The sequence below is a fragment of the Lepidochelys kempii genome, chromosome 7 (assembly GCF_965140285.1).
Source record: "Lepidochelys kempii isolate rLepKem1 chromosome 7, rLepKem1.hap1, whole genome shotgun sequence".
Classification (NCBI taxonomy): Eukaryota; Metazoa; Chordata; order Testudines; family Cheloniidae; genus Lepidochelys; species Lepidochelys kempii.
The window spans coordinates 25,506,978-25,533,156 of record NC_136386.1 but is presented as its reverse complement, the minus strand read 5'-3'; the positions used below and the strand labels follow the sequence as shown (position 1 = coordinate 25,533,156).

Genomic DNA, 26,179 nt, shown 5'->3' with positions numbered 1-26,179 from the left:
ATATAAAATGTGAAAATATTCAAAGTAACTATCCCTAAATCAAATTCTAATAAGTGCTCCAGCAGCATTTTTCTTACTTTGTCTATCTGTAAATTTCAATTATCCATGGATATATTTTTTCACATATTTTTGGGTGTGTATGGTGATAATGACTTTACCCAATTGACTGATAAAAACTAATCCTTCCAAGACTATTTATCTTTAAAAAAAGAGAGAGAGAGAGAGACCCCTAGATTACATAGGTCAATATTACACTTTTCACATCACTGTGGAATTCTGGGGTCACTTATTCTACAGACTGATGACAGTTATTGTGAAACCCAGGAAGAGATGGAGTACTTGTGGCACCTTGTACTCCTTTTCTTTTTGCGGATACAGACTAACACGGCTGCTACTCTGAAACCAGGAAGAGATGTTTTCAGAATGCTATTGAATGCACAACATATTGCTAAGGTAACATAAGGCCTAACATGCTGGAAAAGGAAGCATGCAGAAGATGTTTTAAATATATGGCTCAGCTAGCAGGATTTAAGATTGTCACTAAAGTCTAAACCATGTGTTTTGGTTAAATAAATATTGCACATCAAAACAGCTGTAGGAAACCATCCATTACTGTAGTAAACTGCTACATGCTGTAAAGTAATCATTATCTCTGATTTTAATCTCTTGTGGAAACTCATACAGAGGCAAAGGTACAAGCGTAAACAATGGTGGCTATAATTGTCAAAAAAGCTTGGAAAGGTAAATAGCTGGATTAATTTACAATTGGTAAAAACATGTGTGATAAACTGGAAAAAAGATTTTATCCTAACAGTTTATATTTAAATTCTAATCTCGAAATAGGGTTTCAAAAATATATGGATTTAAAATAAATAAATCTGAATGTCCACTTGAAAGTATTAAAAAGTAGCAATTAGAAGCTCCTGTGACTTGCCCTTCTTCCACAAAATTGTTTGTCAAAATTAATATAGTTTTATGGGGAGGGAAGAACAAGGGAACATCACAAAATTAATGGAGCTATATAACCAGAGATAAAAGGAGTACTTGTGGCACCTTAGAGACTAACAAATTTATTTGAGCATAAGCTTTCGTGAGCTACAGCTCACTTCACAGCTGCTACTCTACAACGAGAGATGTAAATTATATGTATTTTTTCAAATTGTGCTATGCTTTATATATCAGTTTTTACACAATGTTCAGTTTTATGTTAAACAGATAAACAAAGCATAAATACAGCATAAAACTTCAAGGTAAATCGTTAACTTTCAGAAAAACAAAAATAAAACTTTTGGAGTTTCCTCCTTCAAGCACCATTTAACATTATTGGGAGCATTATACTTAATATTTTACAAGCACGAGTAAAGAGAAATTATTTTCACATTTAAAGATTGAAGACCAATTTTAGTCTTATTGTTCACCAATAAAATTTCGCACTCCTGTCATTTTTATAGTATCCTAATAAAATGCCAAATTAATTGGCAAACTTCAGCCTCTCAGCAGAATTAAATGGGCAAATTCACATCAAAGCTGTGTTTCATCGTCTTTGGACGGATCTGTTGGAAAAGACAGCTGGTCCTTATTAAACACCCATTTAAAATGTTGCAGCTTTAATGAACTAACATCCACATTACACTAACATTATCAAGTAATTAACTAAAGAAAAGCTGGAGTCATCTAATGATGGCTTAACTTTTTTCCACCAGTGGACAAGAAAATATTTAAATCTATTAAATGAATTAAGTATTTGTTTTGCCCCTTAAATAAATAATCTAGATTTTGAAATTAGCCTGACTGATCAATTTGTTTCAAGTTGTTAAGAGGCAACTTCTGTTGGTTGAAATCTAAACCATGGTATGCATTATAAAGAGGGAACAAATCCAGTCCATAATATTCCTGGGGGAACCTTCAAACTACAGAAATGCTTGTTAGGTCATGAGCCTTGTGAATGGCCTGAATAGTCAAAGTACACAATTACACAATAAAATACATGTAAAAGATTAAAGATGCATTTTATTGTCAATATTCAGAACAAGTTTATTATACGTAAACTGGAATATGTTTACATCATTTTTCTTCTCTGAATGTTTTCTGCATTTGAAAGCCAACTCTGAAAATATATTACTTGCAATATTTAGACTAAATGCTTTTTATGGAAGAAAGGCTCAGACCCAATATAAAGCAAATGTAATGAAGAGACTCATCTTCCTGTTCAAGTAGTGTATATACTTAAATTGTGTTGTTGGTTTTTAAATAAACAGAAAGCAGTAGACATGCTGTAGTTAGCATGTTTTTTATGGAAATGTAGTTAAGAGGCTAGCTCTACAATTCAGAGCCTAAGCCAGAATAGTTATGTTGGCATAGCTATGCCAGCACAGCCCCCAAGTCTGGACGCAAACTCCTTTTGTTGGTGTAGAAACACCACTTTCCTGAACAATGTTAACTGTGCAGACAGAAGCACTCTTCTGTCAGCATAGCTGCATCTATAGTGGGGGTTTTGTCAACCTACCTATGTCAGGGGTGTGTTTTTTTCACATCCCTGCTTATCACAGCTATGCCAATATAACTTAAGTGTAGACCAGGTCATAAACACAGTTATTTTTAAACAGAGAAAAAAATAGTCAGATTTTTTACTATACCAGCTGATAAGTGAAACCCTAGATCTTAAAGTAGTTAATCCAGTTGTCTAGACTAGATAATTGGTTGAGTTTGTGAGGCCTTACACTCAACATTTCTCTAGCTGTGTGAATGTAACAGTAACTTTTAACACCACAGCAAACCAATTCCAAAATTTCAGAGAATGTTCTAGGCATCCATGCACACAATCCTGTTGATTTTAGTGAAAATTGGAAAACTGAAAGGAGGAGACACAAGGAGCCCCTGGCATCTAGTTAGCAGAGCTAGCACCTTCAACCACTTCTAATTGTCTACAAATGAAAGAACTGGTTGATGGTAGCCATTAACACCAACCAGCATAACAACACCCCATCTGTGTTCTGCCTTTCCTCCTAATACAGTTTTAAAATGTTGACAAAGAAAAGAAAGAAAGATGGTGGGGGGAGGCATGGGTAGAATGGATTGCACACAGAGCACCTGGCATTGGGAAGGGAATGAGGAATCCTAGCATGAGGGAACAGGGGGACACACAGGAGCCCATGGCATGAGGGACTGGATGATAAAGGCTACCAAAAATCCCTGAAATAGAAGTGGATGGGAGGGTGGCACACAGGAAGCTTCTGGGGGAGAATGGAGGAATGCAAGGAGCCCCTATTGTGTGCAACGTACAATACTCTTTTTGTTTTTTTGCTTTAAAATATGCCAAATGCTGTATTTTCTCTCAGTCAATAAGTCTCATTGATCTTATGTTTTAGTCTGAACAGAGTCAAGGGCCTGATCCTGCAAACTTAAGAATGTGGAAAACTTTACTCACTCCATGCATCTGATGAAGTGGGCTTTTTACCCACGAAAGCTTATGCTCAAATAAATCTGTTAGTCTTTAAGGTGCCACCGGACTCCTTGTTGTTTTTACTCACATGAGTGGCCCCTTCGGAGTCAACAAAATTAATTATGTGAGTAAAGTTACCCATGTGCTTCACTGTTTGCAGGACTGGGCCCCAAATATGTACAACTAAATTTTAAAGCTCAGTCCTTCATTCCTTACAATACCTACATGGGGAAATTAACCAAAATAGTTATTTCAGAATAAGTGTCCACTCAGAGAGATATTCCAGAATAGCTATTCTGCTTTAAATTTCCATCCTTCCTCAAACCTATACAACCTGCAAGTGTAGACAAACCTTAAAATTCTCACTGAAGTCAATGAGTCAAACCCTGGCCCCACTGAAATCAAAGGAAGTTCTGCCATTGACATTAGTGGGGCCAGGAGGATTTCACTCAGCGAGACTACTCATGTGCTCATAAGTTACACATATGCTTAACTGTTTTGCTTGTTCAGAGCCATGCTGGTCTTGCAGGACTGGGACCAAACTACTACAAAAGAACACATTGCAAGAATTCACACATTTTGCAACTAAAGTTGTCAGGACCTGGTCCATATTTAAAGATTTTGCGAATTCAAATGATTTTTAAGAATAAGCTGAGGATCTCTGAATTAAAACAGCAAATATAAATTCTTACCAACACAAATCTACACTATTCCTTTACCAAATGAAGTTTTTACTGTAATAAAACAAAGACAAATTTAAAATATTTACATTAGATTAAAAGCAAAAATATTATAGTATTTCATAGACAAACTCAGATTTTTTTTGTTTTAAATAAATTAAGCAAACCTAAGCAGAATATGACATGAAAATTTCACATATGAGGTAAATGAGCATGAATTTGGGGAGAATAAATAAAAGTGCTCAAATTGGGGGGGAAGAGGGGGAGAACCAATATTTTTTCAATACTATGCTAGTGAAAATTAGCTTAACAAGCATTGTTTTACTCAAAACACATTAGACATGCTTACTATTCATCTCTCTATATAAAGTTTTTAGATTTAGGGTTCCTGCCCTTAACCTATAGATTAGAAACCATTTATAAAAAAGCTACAATAAGAATATCTATTTGAATAAGGTACAATTACTTCAGGGTTTATGTCTTTTCAATCAGTCAGTGTCCCTGCAGTTTTTAGAGTGGCAGAGGGGAAGTGGCCTGTGGTTAAACAGAGGAAATACCAAGGAATTTTAATAGAGCAAATAGTCTCTTTACTTCCTACAGGGTAGCACTTCAAAGGCAGCCCTGCCCCAGAGCAGACAATGTGTTACAGGGGCCATCAGTCATTTAATAGTATGTCAAGTCTATGCAGAACTTACATGCAGTCCAAGATAAATACCACACAACCAAGACAATGGGTCCCTTCCTGCAGTCAATCCTCTGGCAAAACTCCCACTGAAGTCAATAGGAGTTTTCCCAATTAAGAATTGTACTGCAGAATCAGATTCAGTATCTAAAAAACTAGTCAGGCAAATCTGCTCACTGGAAATAAAAAATATATTGGTAACACAGACTAACTGACTGCAGTGTTTGTTTAGGAAATTAAAACCTTAAATTTGTTGTATGTGATACAAGGTTTTCTACACAGTAACTTGAAAGGTTGTGTTTTTATCAGATTTATTAGAGGGGAGCATTTTAAAAGCTTTACATTAAACAGACCCAGCTATAATTAATTTATATATAATTCATTACGTAAGAAAAAATCAAATCAATATATATATTGCACATTCCTCTAGATGTCAAGATAAGCAAAATTAATCAAGCATTATAACTCCTAATAGGTAGTGACAGTATATTTAATAGCTGCTGCTGAACCTGACAGAAATATGTATCTTGGTAGTTTAAAATATGTGGCACACACTGCTTACATCTTGTGAAACATTAATATTGTAGTAAAATATATTTTGCTAGTAAACTGTGACTTAAAATGCAATATGTGAATTTTTTCTCTCTCTTAAATAGTTTCCAGTGTTTTCTAACTTCCAGTGAATTACACTATTCCCTCCATATCCCTGACTTGTGCCTTGCAGTAACTTTTTCAAATGTTATGATCTGAAACTAATGAAATCATTAGTGAGAATCCAACAAAAAAAGAAAGTCAATGAAAGTCAGTCTTTTCCTTCCTATTGTCCTTGGGACTCCAAAATTCAACTAGAATTCTCGCTAGATTTTATGGGGAGAAAACACTGAAAGGTGATTTTTGAAAAACAAACAGGAAAACGCAGCAAGAAATCTGAAGCTAACACCAGGAGCAGGAACAAAAGGTAAAGACCAATAAAGAAATGTTTCACCTTCCAGCTCTCGCCCCAGCAATTTACTTATCCTACATCCTCTGTCTGATGATCAGCCCTGAAGCTAAGACCCCAAGCCGGCCTCGAATCATTAAAATAACAAAGCCCAAATGATCGCCTTTTTATCCTGCTGGCAGGGCAGGTCGAGTTAAGGAAGGAGAGAGCTGCGGATAAAGGACCTGTTGAGCGATTTCTTCACACTCGCTGGTTAAACGCTGCCCCCCTCCCCCAGGGCGAGAAACCAGTAACTATCCCTTCTCTGGAAATGCCACCTTTCCTCCTGGCCGCAAATTACCAGCTGCAGAGCCTTGGAGCAGCAGCAGAGGAGTTGCAGAAGAGCTTATTCCCCCATGAACACTGCCCAGCGAGCTCTCCTTGCATATTCGGGAGAAGCAGCAAGTCGAACAGACAGGTGGACACCACACCTGCACTGCTCAGATGGGCTGGGCTGCAAAGAGTCCGCTACCCACGGGACAGCACTTGCGAGGCTTAGCTGGGAAACTCTGGCATCTCCCCACGCCACGCCGCCAAATCCTGCAAGTGTGCAAAACCCCTTTCAGCGCACGAATCTGCCCGACTGTGGGGAGAAACAAAGTTTCCGTCCACTCACCCTCCATCCACACGTGTCAGCCGCGGGCCCCCGCCTGCTGCTGGGTCCTCCAGCAGCCCCAGCCAGCTGGTGACCCTTGAAGCAGGCGATCAGAGTGAAGAAAAAGGAACTGAGCTGGAGCAAAGGTGCCATGGTCTGCAGCGGCAGCGTACGGAGACTGGAGTCTAAGCAGAAGCAACAGCAGGAGGAGGAGGGGGGGCAGTTTAGCTGCGTGCATGCGCGAGAGACTGTGCAGCTGCTGCCCTGCCCCCCTATACTCCCCCCCACATCACTGCTGGTGGCAGGGGGGCTGGTCCCTTTGAAGGGAACTATAACAACTGTGTCTGGCGCAGAAGGCAATCGTTGTCCCTCCTCCCCAGGCCCCTATTAGTTCATGTACTATTTTTTTGGCAATGAAAAGAGATGCTTCTTCAAAGTCTGGAATCGAAGGAAGGCGAGGTTACTCAGGAACATCACAGCTCCAAAAAGGAAAGTTAGCAAGACTTGCACGCAATTGTTTGTGTTGCTCGTGTCGTTTCCCATGGGCCTTTAACTGTCCGTGTCCTGTCCCCTCTTCGTGGACATTAAAAATCATATGGTATTTTTCTAAAGAATAGGGGGTTTGCTCCAGTGGCTAACCATTTTTCCCTGTCTTCTCCCCATCCGTTGTACACCTATCCACTAAACTTTGTCCAGAGGTGGGTATATTTCAATGTCAATATATGGATTTTGTCCCCACTCTTGCAAACATGTAAGCACATATATAACTTTACTCACGGGAGCAGTGCTGGTGATGTCATGAGTAAAGTTACTCACGTCTACACAGAGGATTGGGGCTATAGCCCACAAAACACTGAGAATTTTGCAATGAAAGAATAAATGGTAACATTTCAAAAAAGACAAACCAAAGGTAAATGCAATCCAATACATTTAAAGGTAGAGAAAGCAATAGAAATTACTTGTATTTATGTTTATTTTACCTTTTTTGTACTGACTGCTATACTGCAAACTTTGACCAAAACTAAATTTATTTTAAAAAACAACATAGTGTTTCTAATAAATATAAATTACAACAGCATCTTATTTTGATGTATTCTTGTCATGTCAACTAACAAAAACTTTTTGAGCAGAAGAAACACACACCCTTACGGACACACTGGAGATTGTTGTTCCTACAACAGCTAACCTAAAACAGACAAATGCATTGTGGGTAAAATTTTCAAAAGCATCTAAAGTGACATAGGAGCCTAAGTTTTATTTAACATAAATGGAACTTAGGCTTCTAAGTCACTTAGCTCCAATGACTTTTGATAATTTTACTATTGTTAACACTGCCCACAAAAGCAATCCTGATGATGACATGAATGAACCCAGCAGGATCCATAAAGGACTATCATCAGGGGTTGGCAACATTTCAGAAGTGGTGTGCCGAGTTTTCATTTATTCACTCTAATTTAAGGTTTTGCATGCCAGTAACACATTTTAATGTTTTTACAAGGTCTCTTTCTATAAGTCTTGAATATATAACTAAACTATTGTTGTATGTAAAGTAAATAAGGTTTTTAAGATGTTTAAGAAGCTTCACTTAAAATTAAATTAAAATGCAGAGCCCCCCAGACTGGTAGCCAGGATCCCGGCAGCGTGAGTGCCACTGAAAATCAGCTTGCGTGTCGCGTTTGGCACGCCTGCCATAGCTTGCCTACCCCTGGACTACATGGCTCAACCTGATCAGAATAAAAACTGTAATGGAGCAAGTCACAGCAAGAATGACCCAGGACTTGGATATGTGAAACAGAAATCACTTCTTTCAAAAATAAATAACATAGACTTACCCTTATCATATGGCTTTGTCTCTATTTAATATTATATAGGATAAGGCCACTCACTTATATTTAGGTATGTTATTGAAAACAAAAGGAAAGCATTCTGCATATGTATATTCTTGTAATATTTACAACAGAGGTGTTTTTTTTAAATAAAGTATAATTATCAAGCGGAGATTTTCTCATTTTCCTTAATCTTTTTACAGTCCTCTTTCTTATTTTCTTTTCCTCTTACACAATTAATTTAAGTTTTTATACTCAAAATATTCTTCTCCATATATTATCTATGGGGATTTGGCTGGAGTAAATGGAATACTTCCTGGTAAAAGAAAGTGCAACTCCATCAAACATGTCTCTCTACATTAGAGCATGTAATTGAACACTCCCAAGAAAAAAGGGACTACCTCAACTTCGCATAGCAACCTTAACCCTGTCAGCTTGCATGGAGGCATTACAGTTGGGTCTCCCCTTACATGATCATATGACATATATACAGCAATATAAAGTAATATTGCAATGAGCTGCCTAGAATATAAGTGTATCACTGCCCTCTAATCAACAGAACCAGAAATGCTCAAATGTTTCAGAGGCCCTATACGGCTAACAGAAAACAGAATCTCTTCTTTGGCTCGAGCAATAGGAGTCTGTACCTTTGGAGTAGAATTATCTGAGTGCTGCCAAGTTCCAATTAGCCATGGCGTACAGCACAGTGACACACCTGTGAAGTCCTACATGGCCACTGATACTGTCGCTGAGAATACAGATGTCTTTAAAATTTCATGTCATCTTACTCGTCTGAATTCTTATGTTTAATGCAATATTAATTGGATGCTGCAGTGCTAAACATCACTTTAAGCAGACTAACACAGATATAGAGACAAAGTCAGACCTGGTGTAAGAGGGCTTAATTCCACAGACTTTATGCAATATTTCAGTTTGTCCCAGAAACTTGCATGAGATCTGCATAGAGCAGGGGCTGGGTGGCTAAACTGTGGCTTGCAAGCCACATGCAGCTCTTTTACAGTTAAAGTATGGCTTGCAGAGTCCCCCACCTTCCCCCCTATTTGCCACCTACCAGGTTCGGGGGGGGGGGGGCTCAGGGCTTCTGCCCTGCAGTGGGGTGGTGGGGCTAGGGTCTTCTGCCAAAGACAACTGGTGCCTGCTGAGAGTTGGGGGCACAATTTAAAGGTTCATCCCCCCCAACAGCTTGAGTCACATAGCCCAGGCATGCCCCCTTACCCTCAGCAACCCCTTCTCACAGCTCCCAGGTGTTAGCTCCACAAGGAGAGGCAGTAGTAAACAGATGGGAGCTGTGAGCTGGGGTTGCTGCTTTAGCTCAGGGAGAAGAGGCAGCAGCAAAAACAGCAGCACTCCCTGCAGCTCCCAGCTGTTAGCCACTGCTTCTCCTCTCAGACAACAGCTCCCAGCTTGTTGGCTCCAGCAGCTGCCATACAAGGAGGGAGCCCGGGGACACCATGTGACTGAGTGGGGCCTGGCAGCAAAACCTGGCAAAAATTGGTGGGGACGGGCACATGATCCCACATGCACCACCCCCCTTGCCCCAGTGGGGAGGGTTTCTTGGGACTTCAGCCTCACAGGGCGCGCCTGTCAGAGCTTGGGGCTTCAACAGTAGTGGGGCTAAAGCCCCAAGCCCCAGCAGGCTCCTGCTGCGCGGTTGAAACCCCGGCAGGCGTGCACTGGCTCTCGAACTTCTGAAGATTGTCATATGCGGCTTGGAGAGTAAATAAGTTTGGCCACCCCTGGTATATAACACACATCCTTTGTTAGTAGTAAATTTCCAAGCCATAAGGACTTGCAGTTATAGTACTTTCCATATGAGGGCACTCTTGTTATTATGTATTCCTCTTTGTTTCACATTTCTTCTTTTCTACTCCAGGATGAGGTCGGTGTTTTTTCCAAGGCACACCCCACCCCGTTTTTGTTTTTACTTACCTTTGCCAACCATAAAGGGCTGTTGTTATAACAACATTCTTTTTGGCCACATATGGTTGGATACATCTCCCTTTGGAGCCCATCAGCCAAAGGAGGCAGAGGCATGCATTCCACTCCAGGGATTCTGCACTGTCTCTACAATGCTCTCAACTGCTGCCATTCTACAAGTGAGGGGCTAAATTTAGTTCCCCAACATTGTAGAAAGTTATGCTATAACAGATAACTGGACTAGCCCCACACTATTTCTACAGATAGATGAACACTGTTAACTGGTGTAAATTGGTATAGGTCCACTGCCTTCAATAGGAGCTATGCAGATTTATACCAGCTGAGGATTCAGCCTGTGTAAATCCGCATAGTTCTACTGCCTTTAATGGAGTTCATTTACACTAACTGAGGGTCTAGCTCGCTCAACATCCAATAAGTTTGATGCTCTGCAAGCTTTGGACAGCTCTTTAAGGTAAATTTGCAGGAAAGACAAGATCAGAAATTAGAATGTTGTAGACAGACAGACTGGAAAGCTAGCACTGCCTTTTGTTTTGCCAGTTTTTAGCATGTAAGTATGTGTTGTGTCCCTTTTCCATTTCACAAAAGATGCCTCTTTTAATGATGCCATCAAATCACTGGGGCAGTACAGACTCCCTCTTTTTGTGGCAGAGTATAAATCAGGAACATACATTATGTCAGTAAAATATTGCAAAAAATAAATGCTCCCATGGGATTTAACCTGCAAGAATACCTGTCTTCTTGAGATTTTGTGCATGGCAAACCCTTGGATTTTGAACAGCATAAACGTATCATTGTATTGTTATTTTATTTATATATGATCTAAGAGTCAACTACATGATTTACAAAGGGATAAAGATAGGTCGCTACCCCAAAGAGCTTACAGTCTTAAAAAAACAGCGAGATACAAACAAAGGAGTGGGAGAAAGGCTGGAACATTTATTTGAGGGGATTATTATTAATCGGGAATGAGAAAGTTCTTGTTTTATAGAATCATAAAATCACAGGAATGTAGGGCTGGAAGGAACCCGAAGAGGTCATCTAATCCATCTTCCCACAAAGATGCAGGACCAAGTTTACCTCGACCATCCTTAACAGGTTCTTAAAAACCTCCAGTGATGGGGAAACCATAAGCTCCTTTGGCCAGGGTCTAAGCAGGGGGCGGAAATTGACTGGTTGGAGGGTCAAGCAGCTGGAGATAGGATTAGGAGAGGGGCTAAAGGACAAAATCAGGGCTAGGGGGGAGGAGCAGGAGTTAAGCTCAGGGTGAGGCGCTGGAAGAGGGTGACAGAGGGAAAAACCTGGCACAGGCAGGGGCACAGTGAATAACAGTTACCCCAGTAGGACTGAGACACCTGTGTTTGCAAAAATGGTGGGGGGCAAAAGGGCTTTTTTTATTTCCCCTCTCACAGACAGCACCTCTCAGCATCGGCTTCCCAGGGCTGGGTTCTTAAAGGCACAGGCCCAGGGCTGGGTTCTTAAAGGCACAGGCATCCCAATGCCTAGTCAATGCAACTCCTCTTTGTCTGATTTAACCTACTGGCTATGTCTACACTAGGAAGCACAAAGCGCTGCCGCAGGTGCCAGTGCTCCTGGTAATCCACCTCGATGAGGGGATTAGCTCTGAGCACTGGGAGCCAAGCCTGTCAACACTAGTGCTTTAAAGCAGTCAAACTTGCTGCACTCGGGGGGTGGGGGGCGGGTGATTTTTCACACCCCTGAGCCAGCAAGTTAGAGAGCTTTAACTTGCCAGTGTAGATAATCCCTGAGACTTAATTCAGTGAAACACTTTACATATATCCCAGCAGAAACAAAGAATCCCTTATCACTGTATCTGATTTCATAGAGTCTCCTAGCAGTTTCCCAAGTTGTCTTATCTGCTGCTGGGATTCCCTGAATTTTTAAATTTAATTTTTTCTTTTCATTTTAGAGCTGACTGAATTTTTGGCCTAGTGTCAAAACTTTGTTTTGAGTCAATCCACCAATGGGGATTGCATTTTTGCAACTGTTTTGCCTCTCAGCCTAGCCCTTAGTGTTTTTTCGCATGTTTTTCCGCATGCCATTGATTGAGATAATGGCACAGAAAGTGCAATTATAAAGTTTGTGAATGATAACAAGCTGCACGCAAACAAAATGGGAAATGACTTCCTAGGAAGGGATCTGGGGGTCATAGTGGACCACAAGCTGAATATGAGTGAACAGTGTAACGCTGCTGCAAAAAACAGAACAGAAGTGGCGGCCATTACATCCCTCGGCCTGCACTGCTTCCAGAAGCTCCAATTGGCCTGGAACAGCGAACCGCGGCCACTGGGAGCTGTGATCGGCCAAACCTGCGGACGCGGCAGGTAAACAAACTGGCCCGCCCCGCCAGGGGCTTTCCCTGCACAAGCAGCGGAACAAGTTTGGGAACTACTGGACTAGAACAAACACTTACATTGGCTCGGTGGCAGAATACCAAAAAAGGGTTGTCCAGCAGCAGTTGGCTACAACAGTGACATGCAGAAAGCAGAAGGGACTGTGCAGCACGAACCAGCTCACTTACTGGGACCTGAAACCTAGTAGTACTGTCAATTAGAAAAAGAGTCATCTGAGCCACACAGTTACCCATATGCAAACCAAACAGAGCTACCCATAAACAGAAGATACTATTGCATGCTGGATTAGTAGTATGAGTGACAGGCTGCAGAGAGGGGAATGTTGTAGGGCTGCAAAAGACCTACTAACCAAGCTAGTTAATTTCAAGGAACAACCGAAAAGAGGGAGATAGGAGCACTGCTTCCTTACTTCTTTTGTTTTTTAAGGCTCAGGCTGCCATCAGATTGGCCAAATAGATACAGCCCTGCAAATCCAAGGATATCTGCTTTATATTTATGGATAATTTTTGATGATCAGATGTGGACATACATTTTCACCATGCCCCCGAAGTGCCATTTATGATACTTATACGCCTGATTAACATATTGTAGTAATGCCCATCGTTTCAAAACAGGATTTAGCAGCAGAGCTTCTATGGAAGTCAGAGGGAATTGCAAGTGTTTTATATCTCTAGAAATCAGGACAGTTATATTTAGGTGTCTAAACATGGACTCATAACTTAAGGCACCCACATTTGCAAGACTTTGCCTTACTTTCCATGCCTCTGTTTTCTCATCTGTAAAATTGAGGTAATACTTCCCTTTCTCACAAGGATATTGTGAGGGTTAATTACAGTGATTAATGTTTGTAAAGCACTTTGAGAACCTTATATAAATGACACTACACAAGGGCAAGATTTTTGCCTCAAGTATTAAGTATTATTACCATTTATGAGGAGATCCTTAAAGTGTATTCCACCTTCTAAATCATATGCACATGGCAGGGTTATTGTGTTTGTCTAATCTGAAAGGCCACCACAACATATCCTTATTTTGCTTCTCACTATTTAAACTGTACTAAAACAATTTTGGTCTCTTCGAGCTGGCTCTGCCTTGTTGTTTAGTTAGGTGCCTAGGTCATTGTTCATCATTGTTTGCATATGGTGAGTAGTTGGGCTCAGGCTTCTTAGAGAAAAGTGGATTTATGATGCACAGAAAATTATAAATTTCATATAGGAAAATACTTTTTATTACAGAATTGTTGTGTTACTAATAACCCCTCAGATCTGTCAGTGGTTCTCACAATTATATGTCTTTCAATATTTGGCCATTTTTGCACCAAAATTTTTTGAATACTGCTTCTTATAAAAAGAAAAAGAAAAGAAAGACATTTTTTCTAAACTTAAGTGCGCTCTCTTCATCACTGATTAAAAATGCAAAACAAAGTTCCAAAATGTAGCCTGAACACACCTATGCATCTTAAAGAAAACTAGGATATTTCACAAACTGTTCCCAGCTCCAAACTACACTTCTCATTCCATTATGCCAACTTCTTCCCCTACCCAGCCTCCCTGTCAACCAACTAAACAACTCACAACCCGCCCTCCTCAGAAAGGTCCTAAGTTAATAGTATTTGGGAGGGAAATAAACAGATTTTTTTTGGAATTTGAAGAAAATAAATTTACAGAAGATGAGAGGTTGATCAAGCACAAACAGAGGAAACAAATAAAAGTTATGAATAAAATTTGTTAATACTTTGAAAGTTCATACATGATAATAATAATAAAATAAAAAGTTAAAAACCTAGAGAAATTAACTACTAATGAATAATAATAGTAAAAATAATAATAATAGATAATAATAGTAAAAATCACTGGAAATCCCTAAGAACTATTAAAACTCCACTTCATTCAGGGATATGTTTTCACAAAGGCATCTAGCCACTGCCAGCTGCACTCTGATGGTGAGGCTAATGCCCTATCAGAGTGTTTCCCCTTGCTGATTTTTTATTTATCTTTTACAAAGAGCTGAAGCAGTTAGCAATTAGGTTGTCAGGTGACCTCGTACTGTAACTATAAATGAGATACCGTTCCAACTTTGAAGTAAGTCAAGTGCATTTTGCTATGGGTCCCTTACTCAAACATTTGGCCAATGACAAATATGCAAATATTTTAATAGTGGGAAACGAACTTTGGAAAAAAAGATACTGTAATGTGAGCACGGCTTTACATTTTGAAATATTTTATACTCAGTGGACATTTTGATATATATGCCAGAATCTGCCGATAAATGTGCAACATTTAAATATCACAAAGTAATGTATATGCTATTAATATGATAAAACTATTAATGATAAAAGAAGTGGCTGGCGCCAATGAGTCCTGTATGACAAACATTGGAACTGTCAACATTACATTTGTTATCAAAGGAGAATTGTATTAGTAGATGTATTAGCAGAATTAATTCAAGTTTGATTTTAAAATGGCCAGTTCTAAAAATCATACACACAATTTTCTCAAATTGAATATTGCATGTATAAATAGTCCATTGGAATAAACTGCTTGAAAAAACTGGGCAAAATGTGAAACGGAGGCTCCCGCTCCTTTCCAAAATAATTACCACTGAAGGGAGGCCACGGGTGGGGGTGAGGGGATTGGAGAGCAAGCATTCACCTTGCAGCGCCGGCTCCTGTCTCACAGACCTGGGCCCTCTCCTCACTCTGGGCATTGTGATCTGGTACACAAAGTTGCAACACCACTTAGGTTTGGCCCAGCAGCCTCTCCATTATGACAGAATGGCAGCTGGGCCAAACTTGAGTAGTGCTGTGAACCCATGCACCAGGCCATAACACCCCTTGTTTGGGGGGCCCTCTCAAATGGGAGGCATAGGGCAAAGTGGTCTTGTTGTCCCCACCTTTGGGCAGCTCTGAACACACTCATGTGAATAGTGCTTACTCAACTGAGTAGTTCCCTTGACTTCAAAATCAAGATTTTTTAAAATGGCTGCCTAAAGTTAGGTTCCTAAATTCATATTTAAGCCCCTAAACAAGTGCCAGATTTTCAAAAGTGCTGAACACCTAACAGTTTCTTGACTTCAGTGAGACTTCTTGAGTTCTCAGTACTTTCAGAAGTCAGTCCCAAATACTGAGATGCCCAAGTATGGATTTAGGGGCCTAACTTTAGTCCCCTACATTTTAAAAAAATCTTGGCCCAAGTCAGGACTCCTCAGACTGTGTTTGCAGGATTAGTCCCATTGTAGTTTAAAGTAAGTCATAAAGGTCCTGTGCTTGCACATACTCTGTGTACAGAACTACCATTGACTGATGGGGATTCTGCAAATGAACAGATTACAGGACTGGGCCCAATCTGCTTTTTAAAACAGGAATTTAAGTATCCTTCTCTCTTTCATATCTCTATTATAATTCTTCCCCAAATCTGTCTGATTAAAAATATGAAATCCCTTGTGCATGGCTCATCTGTTTCTCTGATGATTTTGATATGGATCATGTCCCTGGAAAGCCAGTGTTCACAAGGTCTTGTGTTTTTATTTCGTTATTTAGTCAACTGGCATTGAACTATTAGAAACAGCGATATAGTTACTTCAATTCTCATCCCAACAACCAGCCTGAGCTGTTCAAAGGCTGAGCTGACTCAGATGTCACAATCCCACCTAGTTATTCCCCAGTGGGAGAGAAAGAAAGAAGAACAGAAGTAATTTACCTCTGTCACAACCCCACCCAAGCACCTTCCTACCAGACAAAGAGGAGGAAGAGAAGAAGGGGAAAGAAAGTACAATTGATTTACCTCCAAAATCCCAATCCCACTGGGGAAGATGTCAGACAGTCCCACCATTCAACAATCAAAGAGTGCAGAAGGCAGCAGCAGACAGATTAGGTGGGGAGAAAAAGGATTCAGAAAGGAGAGTAGAAGAATTACTTCCTACATAACCAGTCCACAATCAACAACGAGTTTACACAGGAAAGTGAAAAGAACAGAAGTACCATTGATACACTGGAGGGAAAGAGAAAACTGAATAATAAAAATCAAATGCTATTTTTAAAGGGACAATTAACAAAATTCAACACCTCGCTTTCTAAAACTAAATATTACTGTCCAAATATCATGTTCCAATAAACAGCTCTTACTGTTTACGATGTATAATTGTGATATTGTTCATGACCAGCCTGGGTGGTGTAAATATTATGAAAACCAGCAAAGTCTATAGCTGTGATGGTTTTTATGATATTTGTGCTTCAGGTTGCTTATGAATATGATGCTGCTCTTTACTAATCATGAGGTAAATTTATACTTCTTTGGAAGACTTTTACTGGATCTGAAATTGATGGCCATCATTAACACCTTCCAACATAACAATATTTCCATGATGGGATGATGGCCAGAGTGGTGAAAAATGGAATGTCACCACTTGCACTAAACAAGGTTGTGTGCTGGCTCCCACACTCTTTTCCATCCTTTTTTCAGCTATGTTAATGGATACATTTCATGATATTGACAGGGGAGTATTTATACAGTTCTGCACTGATGGGAATTTGTTCAATCTGCAACACTTCAATGTTCATATGAAAGTAGCAGAATTACTTATTAAAGAATTTTTATTTGCTGATGACTGTGCAATGGTTGCTTACTTGATTGATGACATTCAGTTCATAACTGATCACTTCATTTGTGCTGTCTATTGTTTTGGTTTCACAATCTGCCTAAAGAAAACCAACGTACTATACCAACTTGTGCTGGGGGATGCCCATGTCTACCTAATTATTAAGATCAACAACACTCCTCTTAAGTCTGTAAAGATGTTTTGCTACCTAGGGAGTATACAGTGGCAGAATGCCACAACTGATGATGATATTACCCATCACATAGCTACGGCCAGCTCTACATTTGAAATGCTTTCATACTACATTCGGAACACTAGCAGAGTCAAAATAAGCACAAAGCTAAATGTCTATCAGGCAGTCGTGCTTACTACACTTCTATATGGTTATGGGAGATGGACAACATATCACTGCCACATTAGGAAATTTGATCAGTTCTATATGTGCTGTCTTCATTTTGTTTGCAGGGTCAAATAGTGGGCCAAGTTTCCCAATACCGAAATCCTTATTTACTGTTGGATGTCTGACATTCAAAGCATGCTCATAAATGCTGAACTGTGCTAACCTGGGCATCTCACTCATATGGCCAACTCGAGAATACCCAAGGACATATTTTATGGTCAGCTAAAGCAAGGTACCCATTCTCATGGTGCCCATACAAATGATATAAAGATTCATGGAAGTCAAACCTGAAAGCATGTCACATTGACCCCAGCCACTGGGAAGCAACAGCCCATGACAGAGTAAGGTTGTGGCAGATTTGTCATGTTGCCGTTAACTGCATTGAAGCGAGGCTTATTAACACCTTACGTGAAAAATATGAACAGTACAAAGCAAGGATACAATAGCCTGCAAAGGTCATGTGCAATCTTGTGTGTCCCACATGTAACCATGTTTGCAATTCTTGCATTGATCTGACCTTGTATATACACGTTCACCTGTAGTATTTGCTGAATCCCCTGTAGATTGATATCATGAGACTCCATCGCCATTTAGTCCTTATGATCGTCCTAAAGTCTCACAGTGGCTAATGCCATCATCAGATGCTGACAGCTGCATCATGATGTAGCAATACTACATCGGAGTGTCACAACTCAGTAACATCTAATTCTTGTGCAATTACGAGAACAAAGTTTACAAGGTGGCAACTGTACCTTTTTGGGCTGTCTCTTTCCTCCATTTCTCTACTCCTGTGTTCTCACTCCTCTTCCTCTGTGACATCTAGAAGTTTTTCTTTCCCTGCTCATACTCTGCCTCTCTCTTCTCTTTCTCACTCTGTTGCTTTCTACCCCCTTCTCTTTCTTCTCTTTTCTCAAAGTCTTTTTCTTTTGATGCATCATCTTGCAGCAGTCCCCTCTCCGCTCAGCATTACCAGCAGGGAATGAAGGACCGCTATGTACCAGTCCCAAGCAGTTTCAGAACTATGGTGAGGGCCCAGCAGCCGGCACAGAAGAACATCATCATTAATATTTTTAATGCAAAATATTTCTCATAATCATTTTTATTAAACAACTGAATCTACTGAAGTTTATTCAGAACCACACTTTTAAATATCAGTAACTAGTTTGCAGTAAATATAGTACCTAATTATCCAACTCAATAGCATTCCATTATTGTTATTTTTTAATAGTTTAGATAGTTTTCTTGTATCGTGATTAAAAGGGGCTACTATCTGTTGACTTTATATCCCTTGTTATACAAAGCCATTGTTAAAGACAGCCTATCTCTGTCTGGCCCAAAGCTTCATTTAGATTCACTATTTTTTGTTTGTTTGTTTATTTTGTTTTGCTATAAGTAAAGAGCTGAGAGTATAAATCTATGTGCCAACCACAAGAGCGAGCAAGTTACACATGGTAAAATAGCATCTTTTTTACTGAGATTGAAAAACATTAGCTGTGAGACATAACTGAACTTAAAAGTTTGATTTAATTTGAAAAGTAAACATTTGTTTAACATTTGGAAAATGTATTACAGCACAAATATATTCTCCTTAATTAGAGAGTTCTCTATTTCATGTCCTCTTATTTTCCTTGATTTTATTTTGTTTGGCATCTTTCATACACACTGCATCTCAAAACACTTTACAGTGTTACTGTGAATAATACAATGAAAGAGCTAAATATTAGTAGATGGAGAAAGAAATTAATAGGTAAAGACCAGGAGTTAAGATACATTTTCATCTGAAATATGAAACTGAGACATAAGTCAATGGTGCAGAGAGAGTCAGTAAATCTTTTACAGACACTGGGAGCTACAGATGAAAAGGCTATTGCATCCAAATAATGCAATTATGTGGAAAGAAAAGGAGGAAATGAGTTCTCGAGGAACAGAGAGCATATAGAAATAAAGACCAAGACACAGGTTGGGGCAAGGCTACTGATGGATGGCTTTATAAGCAAGAATAGCATTACTGAAATGAATGGAGGTGCCCTGGCCTTGTTTGAACATGAGAGTAAGGTGGCTGTACTTCTTTACGTTTGGGAGAAGTTGGACAGTAGCATTCTCCACATCCTGCAGTCCAAAGAGTTTTGGCTTGGGAAAGCTATATGCAGGAAAGCAGAGAAGATAAAAGTACAGATAAGGATATCAGAAAAGATGGAGCTCAGGCAGTGACATCCCATAACAATGCTGAGTGGATTTACACATATTGTAGATTTCCATCTGAAATCTCCTTCCCAGAAAAGGGAAGATTTCAGAGAAAAGATGCCAAGGTTACAGACACAGGATGCAAAAAGGAAGTCTGAGTTGAGAAGTGATAGAGCTCTATGTTCAGAGCTGTATATTTCTTTGGCCTAAGAGTAGAACTTATGTTCTTAAATATTTAACAGAAAAAAAGCTCCCTTTATCTAGGTGTTTATGTGGGAGCATTAGAATATTATCTGAGTGGCTGGGATGAAGCAACAGGTTTATCTGACTATTCCTCTTCTCAAGAAAGAATTACATTACTATAAAGTCATTTTACTGATGTACAGAAAAGAATCCAATGAATCCAGCATCAAGACCAAATCTCTCAGTAAATATTAAATGGTTTTAGAACTGAGAAGTGTAGGGAGGTTTCTGACTGGTAACGAGTGTTTTTGTGTCATTCAGCATAATGACCAGAAAAATCAGAAAGTCTGAGATTCCTGGTTGGGGGTGTTGGAAAGGGAGCTGTGTATATAGCATTGCTAACCCCAGCCATTCAAAAATCATGGGTGATGCCCGAAAAAATCATGAGATTGTAAAAAAGCCACCTTTGAATTGTCTCCTAATTTGTTTTCTGATGTTTAAGCCTCCAGGGTTCACATTTTCAAGCTTTTCTCTGCAGCCATGAGGGCCAGAAACTTACTTTGAAAAGAAAGATAAAATTCTCACATAATTACATGACTCCAGGGGTTGGAGACTTTAAGGAAAAAACCCAAATACTATGAAATTCACAATAAAAGCTTGAGAGTTAGCAACAGTATGTGTATAAATTCCATTTCACAGCAGAAACTGCAAACTTCACACTTGATATTTTCTGAGTGATTATTAATGACAATGACGCTAAATATTCTCATTTATAGAACACCTTTCTTTGAAAGTTGGCAAAGAGCTTTTAGAGCTATCAGCAAACTTTTGCCCCTACCTTATCTTTGTAAGCTGCACAAGGTGAAGGAGAGAAGTGGCACCATATATGTAGTGGGTCCTCAGGCCAGTCTGCTGTCAGAAAGAAGACTAGGAGTACTTGTGGCACCTTAGAGACTAACCAATTTATTTGAGCATGAGCTTTCGTGAGCTACAGCTCACTTCATCAGATGTTTACCGTGGAAACTGCAGCCTGCGTGGTCTGCTGCAGTTTCCACGGTAAACATCTGATGAAGTGAGCTGTAGCTCACGAAAGCTCATGCTCAAATAAATTGGTTAGTCTCTAAGGTGCCACAAGTACTCCTTTTCTTTTTGCGAATACAGACTAACACGGCTGTTCCTCTGAAACCAGAAAGAAGACTGGATCTGAGAAGATATACTCCATAAGGCATTTTCCTGCAGCTCTAAAAAGAAGCAACAACTTACTTCCCCTTCCCACCCCATGGTGTCCTGTGGACTGCAGCATACACGCAGACCACCCATTCAAGTCATGACCATCTCTCAAAGCAGAAGATTATGCCTCTTGAGACTGTAGATTATGACTGGGCACATGGACTCCCTTCCAATCATTCAAGAGAAGTTACAAGGTTATTGTTTAGAGATGGCTAAAGTAATTGCGTCTTGAGCTTTGTGATTATGACACTTAACAAACACACTCTAGTTACACAATATAGCACTGTTTATTGTTTCTTATTTGCTATTTTATATTATAGCATATTCAGTGCCCAAACTTGTTCATTATTCCAAGGCAAGGAGCATTCCAAGATCATTGTGCAGGAGGTCAGACTAGATGATCATAATGGTCCCTTCTGACCTTAATATCTATGAATCTATGAATCGTCTGACTAAATGAAAAAAAGACAAGCTCATGTAAAATTTATAGGAAGTTACACCAGCTATGTGTGTATCAGACAAGACAGACCACAGTCCTCATGATGATGTTTCTAGTATATCTCACTGCCAAAAAACAAGTGTCCTGCTTCCACACAGATTAGAAAAAAATCAATTTACTGCTTCTGGTAATCTTGCCAAGCCACAATGATTTCTTTTCTAATTATTCATTCATACATCAATCTACCGCAGATGAAAAGGAAAGCTAACATTATGCCATATATGCCAGCAGTTACTCAATGCTTTCCTGTATATTGTAAGAAAATTACTTCAGTTATATACAGTAGCAACCTTATCATCTGCAGTGCACCACCCTATTGTGGGGCACCCAAAAAGACAGAATCCACTCCCTAGCTCAAAAGAGCATGGGTATGATCCACCACGGTGCTGTTCCATGTGCTCTGCCCTGCCCTTTCCCACCCCTTAGCATACGTCTTCTTCATCCCACCCTGTCTCCCCTCCTACAATCAGTGAAGAGTGGCTCTAAACCACCTGCAGACTTTTCTCTCTCAGAGAATCCTCAGCTGCTCCTTAAGGGAAGTTTTACAGGTGCTCTGTGCTGCCTCAGCATGGAAAGCACCAGAGCTGTTGCCAAGGATCTGGGCATAATTCAGTAATATAGAACCCAATTTTGCAAGGTACTGAGTGGCCCCAGCACCCATTCAAGTCAGAATAAGTCTTATACTGTTTTCTTTATGATTATTCCATCATGATTCAGTGGATATATGTAAACTTGGATATACCAAATAAGCACTATTGGCATTCATAGTTTTGTTTTTATTCAAGGCAATTTCAGTAACTATGCTGATGAACACTTAGAAGAGTCAAGCTTTAAACATAAACCTGGTTTTAATCTAAACAGTAGCAGAGGAGGGCATCCTGCTATAATGCAAGATATTCCATTACATAAACTGCAGGACATCAAATATTGGTTTGGCTCAGTTGCTGTCATTTCATCACTTTCCATACTGATTTTTTCAACAAAAACAAAACTAGAAAGTCTTAGAGTCCTCATCCAATTACATAATAATTAGTCCTATAAAATGAAAAATGCAAATAAGATCAACCAAACAATAGTTACAAAAACCAAGTTAATCCATTGAATCAAAACATGACACAATTGGTTTCTAAGCAATCCTGATTGGTGATCATTAATTATGTATGAGATAATCTCAAAGGTCTGAACTTAGTGACCTAGAACTGTCTCATTCCACACTGGGCAAAATAAGGATGTTTGCAAATGATGTTACCTGGTTTTTGTGCATGACTTTTGTTGAGACTAGTAAAATAAACTTTTTAATTTGTTTTAGGAGTCATATTTCCTTTTATTAGTAGACCTTCAGATCAACACTGCATTAAGCTTCTTGTGCACAATAGAACAAATTCCTGTTCCAATTTTTATTACTTCAGCGAATTTTCAATTCCAAACTTTGGACAACTAGTAAAGTGTGGTACTGAACTGCTAATGGTATGGTATTGGAAGCTTAGTGGCTAATTGTGGCTCTTAAAGGGACACTCAATTTGAAAATTATATGTACTTACACGTTACAAATAGCAGCTAATGTTATTAAAACTGAAGGAATATTTTAAATATAATTTACATCTTTCCTTTAAAGGAAAGGGAAAATAGACTTGTAAGTTTCACTGAGGTTTATGCTCAGTATGTGGACATTTTTACTTTAAGGTTCTCACGACTAGACCATACTACAATGTCTGTATTGCAAATATTACATTTATTTTTCTCTTAAACTGCTTCCACTGCAATTTAAACAATCATGCAAATATTTATCAATTATTGCATAACTACGTCAACATTTGTTCTTAATTGCCCCCTACTTCTCCCATCTCTCAGCTCCATACGAACAGCAACATATATTCAAGAAAATTTTGTATTGTATTATTGCTCCATAATGTGATCTCAGTGTTGCCATTACATTATACTATAATGGCACATATGTTAAGTTTAATGTACATATTGAAAATACCTGTTAGAGACAGGGATTAACATTTTTATTAGTTATATCAAAATCCTGTGCACATGGTTAACTTCTATAAAGTAGGTTTCAGAGTAGCAGCCGTGTTAGTCTGTATTCGCAAAAAGAAAAGGAGTACTTGTGGCATTCAGTCAATGCATCCGATGAAGTGAGCTGCAGCTCACAAAAGCTTATGCTCAAATAAATTTGTTAGTCTCTAAGGTGCCAGAAGTACTCCTTTTCTTTTTATAAAGTAATAATTATCAACTACATGTTTTAGTCACATAGCTTTATCTCCAGTCCAGCCCATTTTCTACAGGAGGTTTCTCTGGTGATATTGGACACTGATTGACTACATACTAATATTGATTGACTACATATTAATATTGATATTAATAATATTGAATTAACTTTGTTTAAAATCCTACATAGAAAAACTACACCCTCATATATCTCCTTACTAGGAGCTTTCTTGGTTTATAGGTGAGGGAGTTGGTGGTAGAGAATTTTCCATGGGTGCCCCTCTTCTAGACCTTTGAATTTTACTCAAGAACTCTTTTGAAACCTTCACGCCAAAGTACAAAGTCCATCTTTTTCTATTGTCATCTGGGGATGACTAAGGTTTGTGGGTGGAGGAGGTTCTTACAATATTGAAGGATTAAGTTAATGGAGATATAACAATTTACAACAACTGAGGAAGCGGGCCAGTAATTTTAATTTTCTAGCAGGGAACCTAGACCCTAACTCCGGAAAGCAACCCTAATCAGGATAGCACTGAAGGCCAAATTTAACTTTAAGCCCCTTGAAGCCAACACTACCTGCAACTTAGAATCATAGAATATCAGGGTTGGAAGGGACCCCAGAAGGTCATCTAGTCCAACCCCCTGCTCGAAGCAGGACCAATTCCCAGTTAAATCATCCCAGCCAGGGCTTTGTCAAGCCTGACCTTAAAAACCTCTAAGGAAGGAGATTCTACCACGTCCCTAGGTGGTAGAATCTTAAGTCCTATGGAACGGGCTGAAATAGCAGCTGCACTGGCAGCTGCTCATCAGCATCACTCAGTGGTCTAGGCTTATTATCTACATTTTATAGATGGGGAAACAGACACTGAAGTTGTGATTTCACAGAGCAACTCTGTGGCAGAACCAGGATTAAAATTGAGAAGTTCCTGGCTTCTTGGAAGTATACCTGAATGTAACACCTTGCTTTCCCCCCAATACCCCCAGTGGGTGGCATATGAACAAAAGCTTTAGATGAATAAGACTCAAAAGATGTAGAATTGGTACTGGATTAAATTACAGTATTAGTGGTAGATATAAACAATTTAGCATGCTATATTCAACTGTTTAGGCACAGACAATCCAAGTAATGTAAATGTTCCATCAGAACATGCCTCAGGTGTATTGCTCCAGTTATAATAAAGTTGTTTTTATGTTGCTGTTGTAATGCAAGATACTAAGCAATCAGCAGCAATTAAGTCTAAGATACTGTATGTGTCCTATGAAGAGCAGACTAATATTGAAAGATGAGAATGGAGTATTTGCCTTAACTTGATAATATGAGATCCCTGATGTAAAGCAATGTGTATCATGAAACAAATGTGAAGTTAGTGGCCCTTCTGTGCTGTTAACACCTCATGAAACCAACAGCACTGTAACGGAGAAAAAGCTGATAACAATTATGTTAAAGAGACTTTGTGCAACACCACTGGTATGATATGAATGGAAAGCATCCCATTGTTAACATTCACTAATTGAAAGCTGACCACCAGAGCTGTTGCTATTATTATGTAACTAGTCCTGTGTTGTAAATTGCTTTGTCAGTCTTCTCTTGTGAGAAAAAAATTCCATTATGAGAGACAGTAACCTTATTTAGGTGTTTTGTCAGATAATAGAGTGAGGCTTGTAGGCATTAACCTGACTGGCTTAGTGTGATTTATTGCTGTTGTAAACTTTGTTTCCAGCATTAAGGTAGACAATAGCTTCAAATTACCTGGAACAGGTTAAACTGTGGAACAGATCTTGTATGTTGGGAGGGAGAGAAATTACTCCGGCATCTCTAGTACCATCTTCGCTATCCAAATCAGGGAGGTATCCAAATTCTTGCATTCTCTGAGTCTACCCCCATTGTAGATACTTTTCTGCTAGTGTGTGAATTCGCCATGCTTTCGGGATTAGTTGGCTTTCCTTAATTAACCCTTTTATTTGAAAGTTTTGTTTGTTTTAATACCTTTTGTTTGCTGCCTTATTGTATATCAATGTATTATAGATCTAGAATTTTGGAGTATTAAGAATTTCATGTTAATGAATATTTAGATCTTAATTTAATTATATCAATACAGTATATATCTCTTTAGATTACTTTTCATTTACTGCATTCTGATTAGTTGGGTTTGATGAAAGTTTCTCAGTGATATTTTTTAACATGGTTACAACTTTCAAATTCAGTTCTCAAAATAAAGTATGAATTACTAACTTTGATAACCTCTCTCCATACTGAAGTAATCTTTCCAGATTAATGACAGGATTCAGAGTAGCAGTCATGTTAGTCTGTATCCGCAAAAAGAAAAGGCACCTTAGA

The 26,179-nt window shown here is 39.1% G+C and overlaps 1 protein-coding gene across 3 annotated transcripts in view; it reads right to left on the bottom strand.

The window, feature by feature from the left end:
- IL17RD (interleukin 17 receptor D) overlaps positions 1 to 6,540 on the bottom strand; it is a 93,386-nt gene extending 86,846 nt beyond the window's left edge. For 2 of the 3 annotated variants that reach the window (XM_073351494.1, XM_073351496.1), the window contains exon 1: positions 6,400 to 6,540. In XM_073351494.1, coding sequence (XP_073207595.1) covers positions 6,400 to 6,531 — 132 coding nt within the window. In that variant the 5' untranslated portion in view covers positions 6,532 to 6,540. Of the gene's footprint in view, positions 1 to 5,789; positions 5,865 to 6,399 lie in introns of those variants that run through there. The other variant, XM_073351497.1, reaches the window with a different exon arrangement.
- Between the last annotated feature and the right edge of the window lie 19,639 nt (positions 6,541 to 26,179).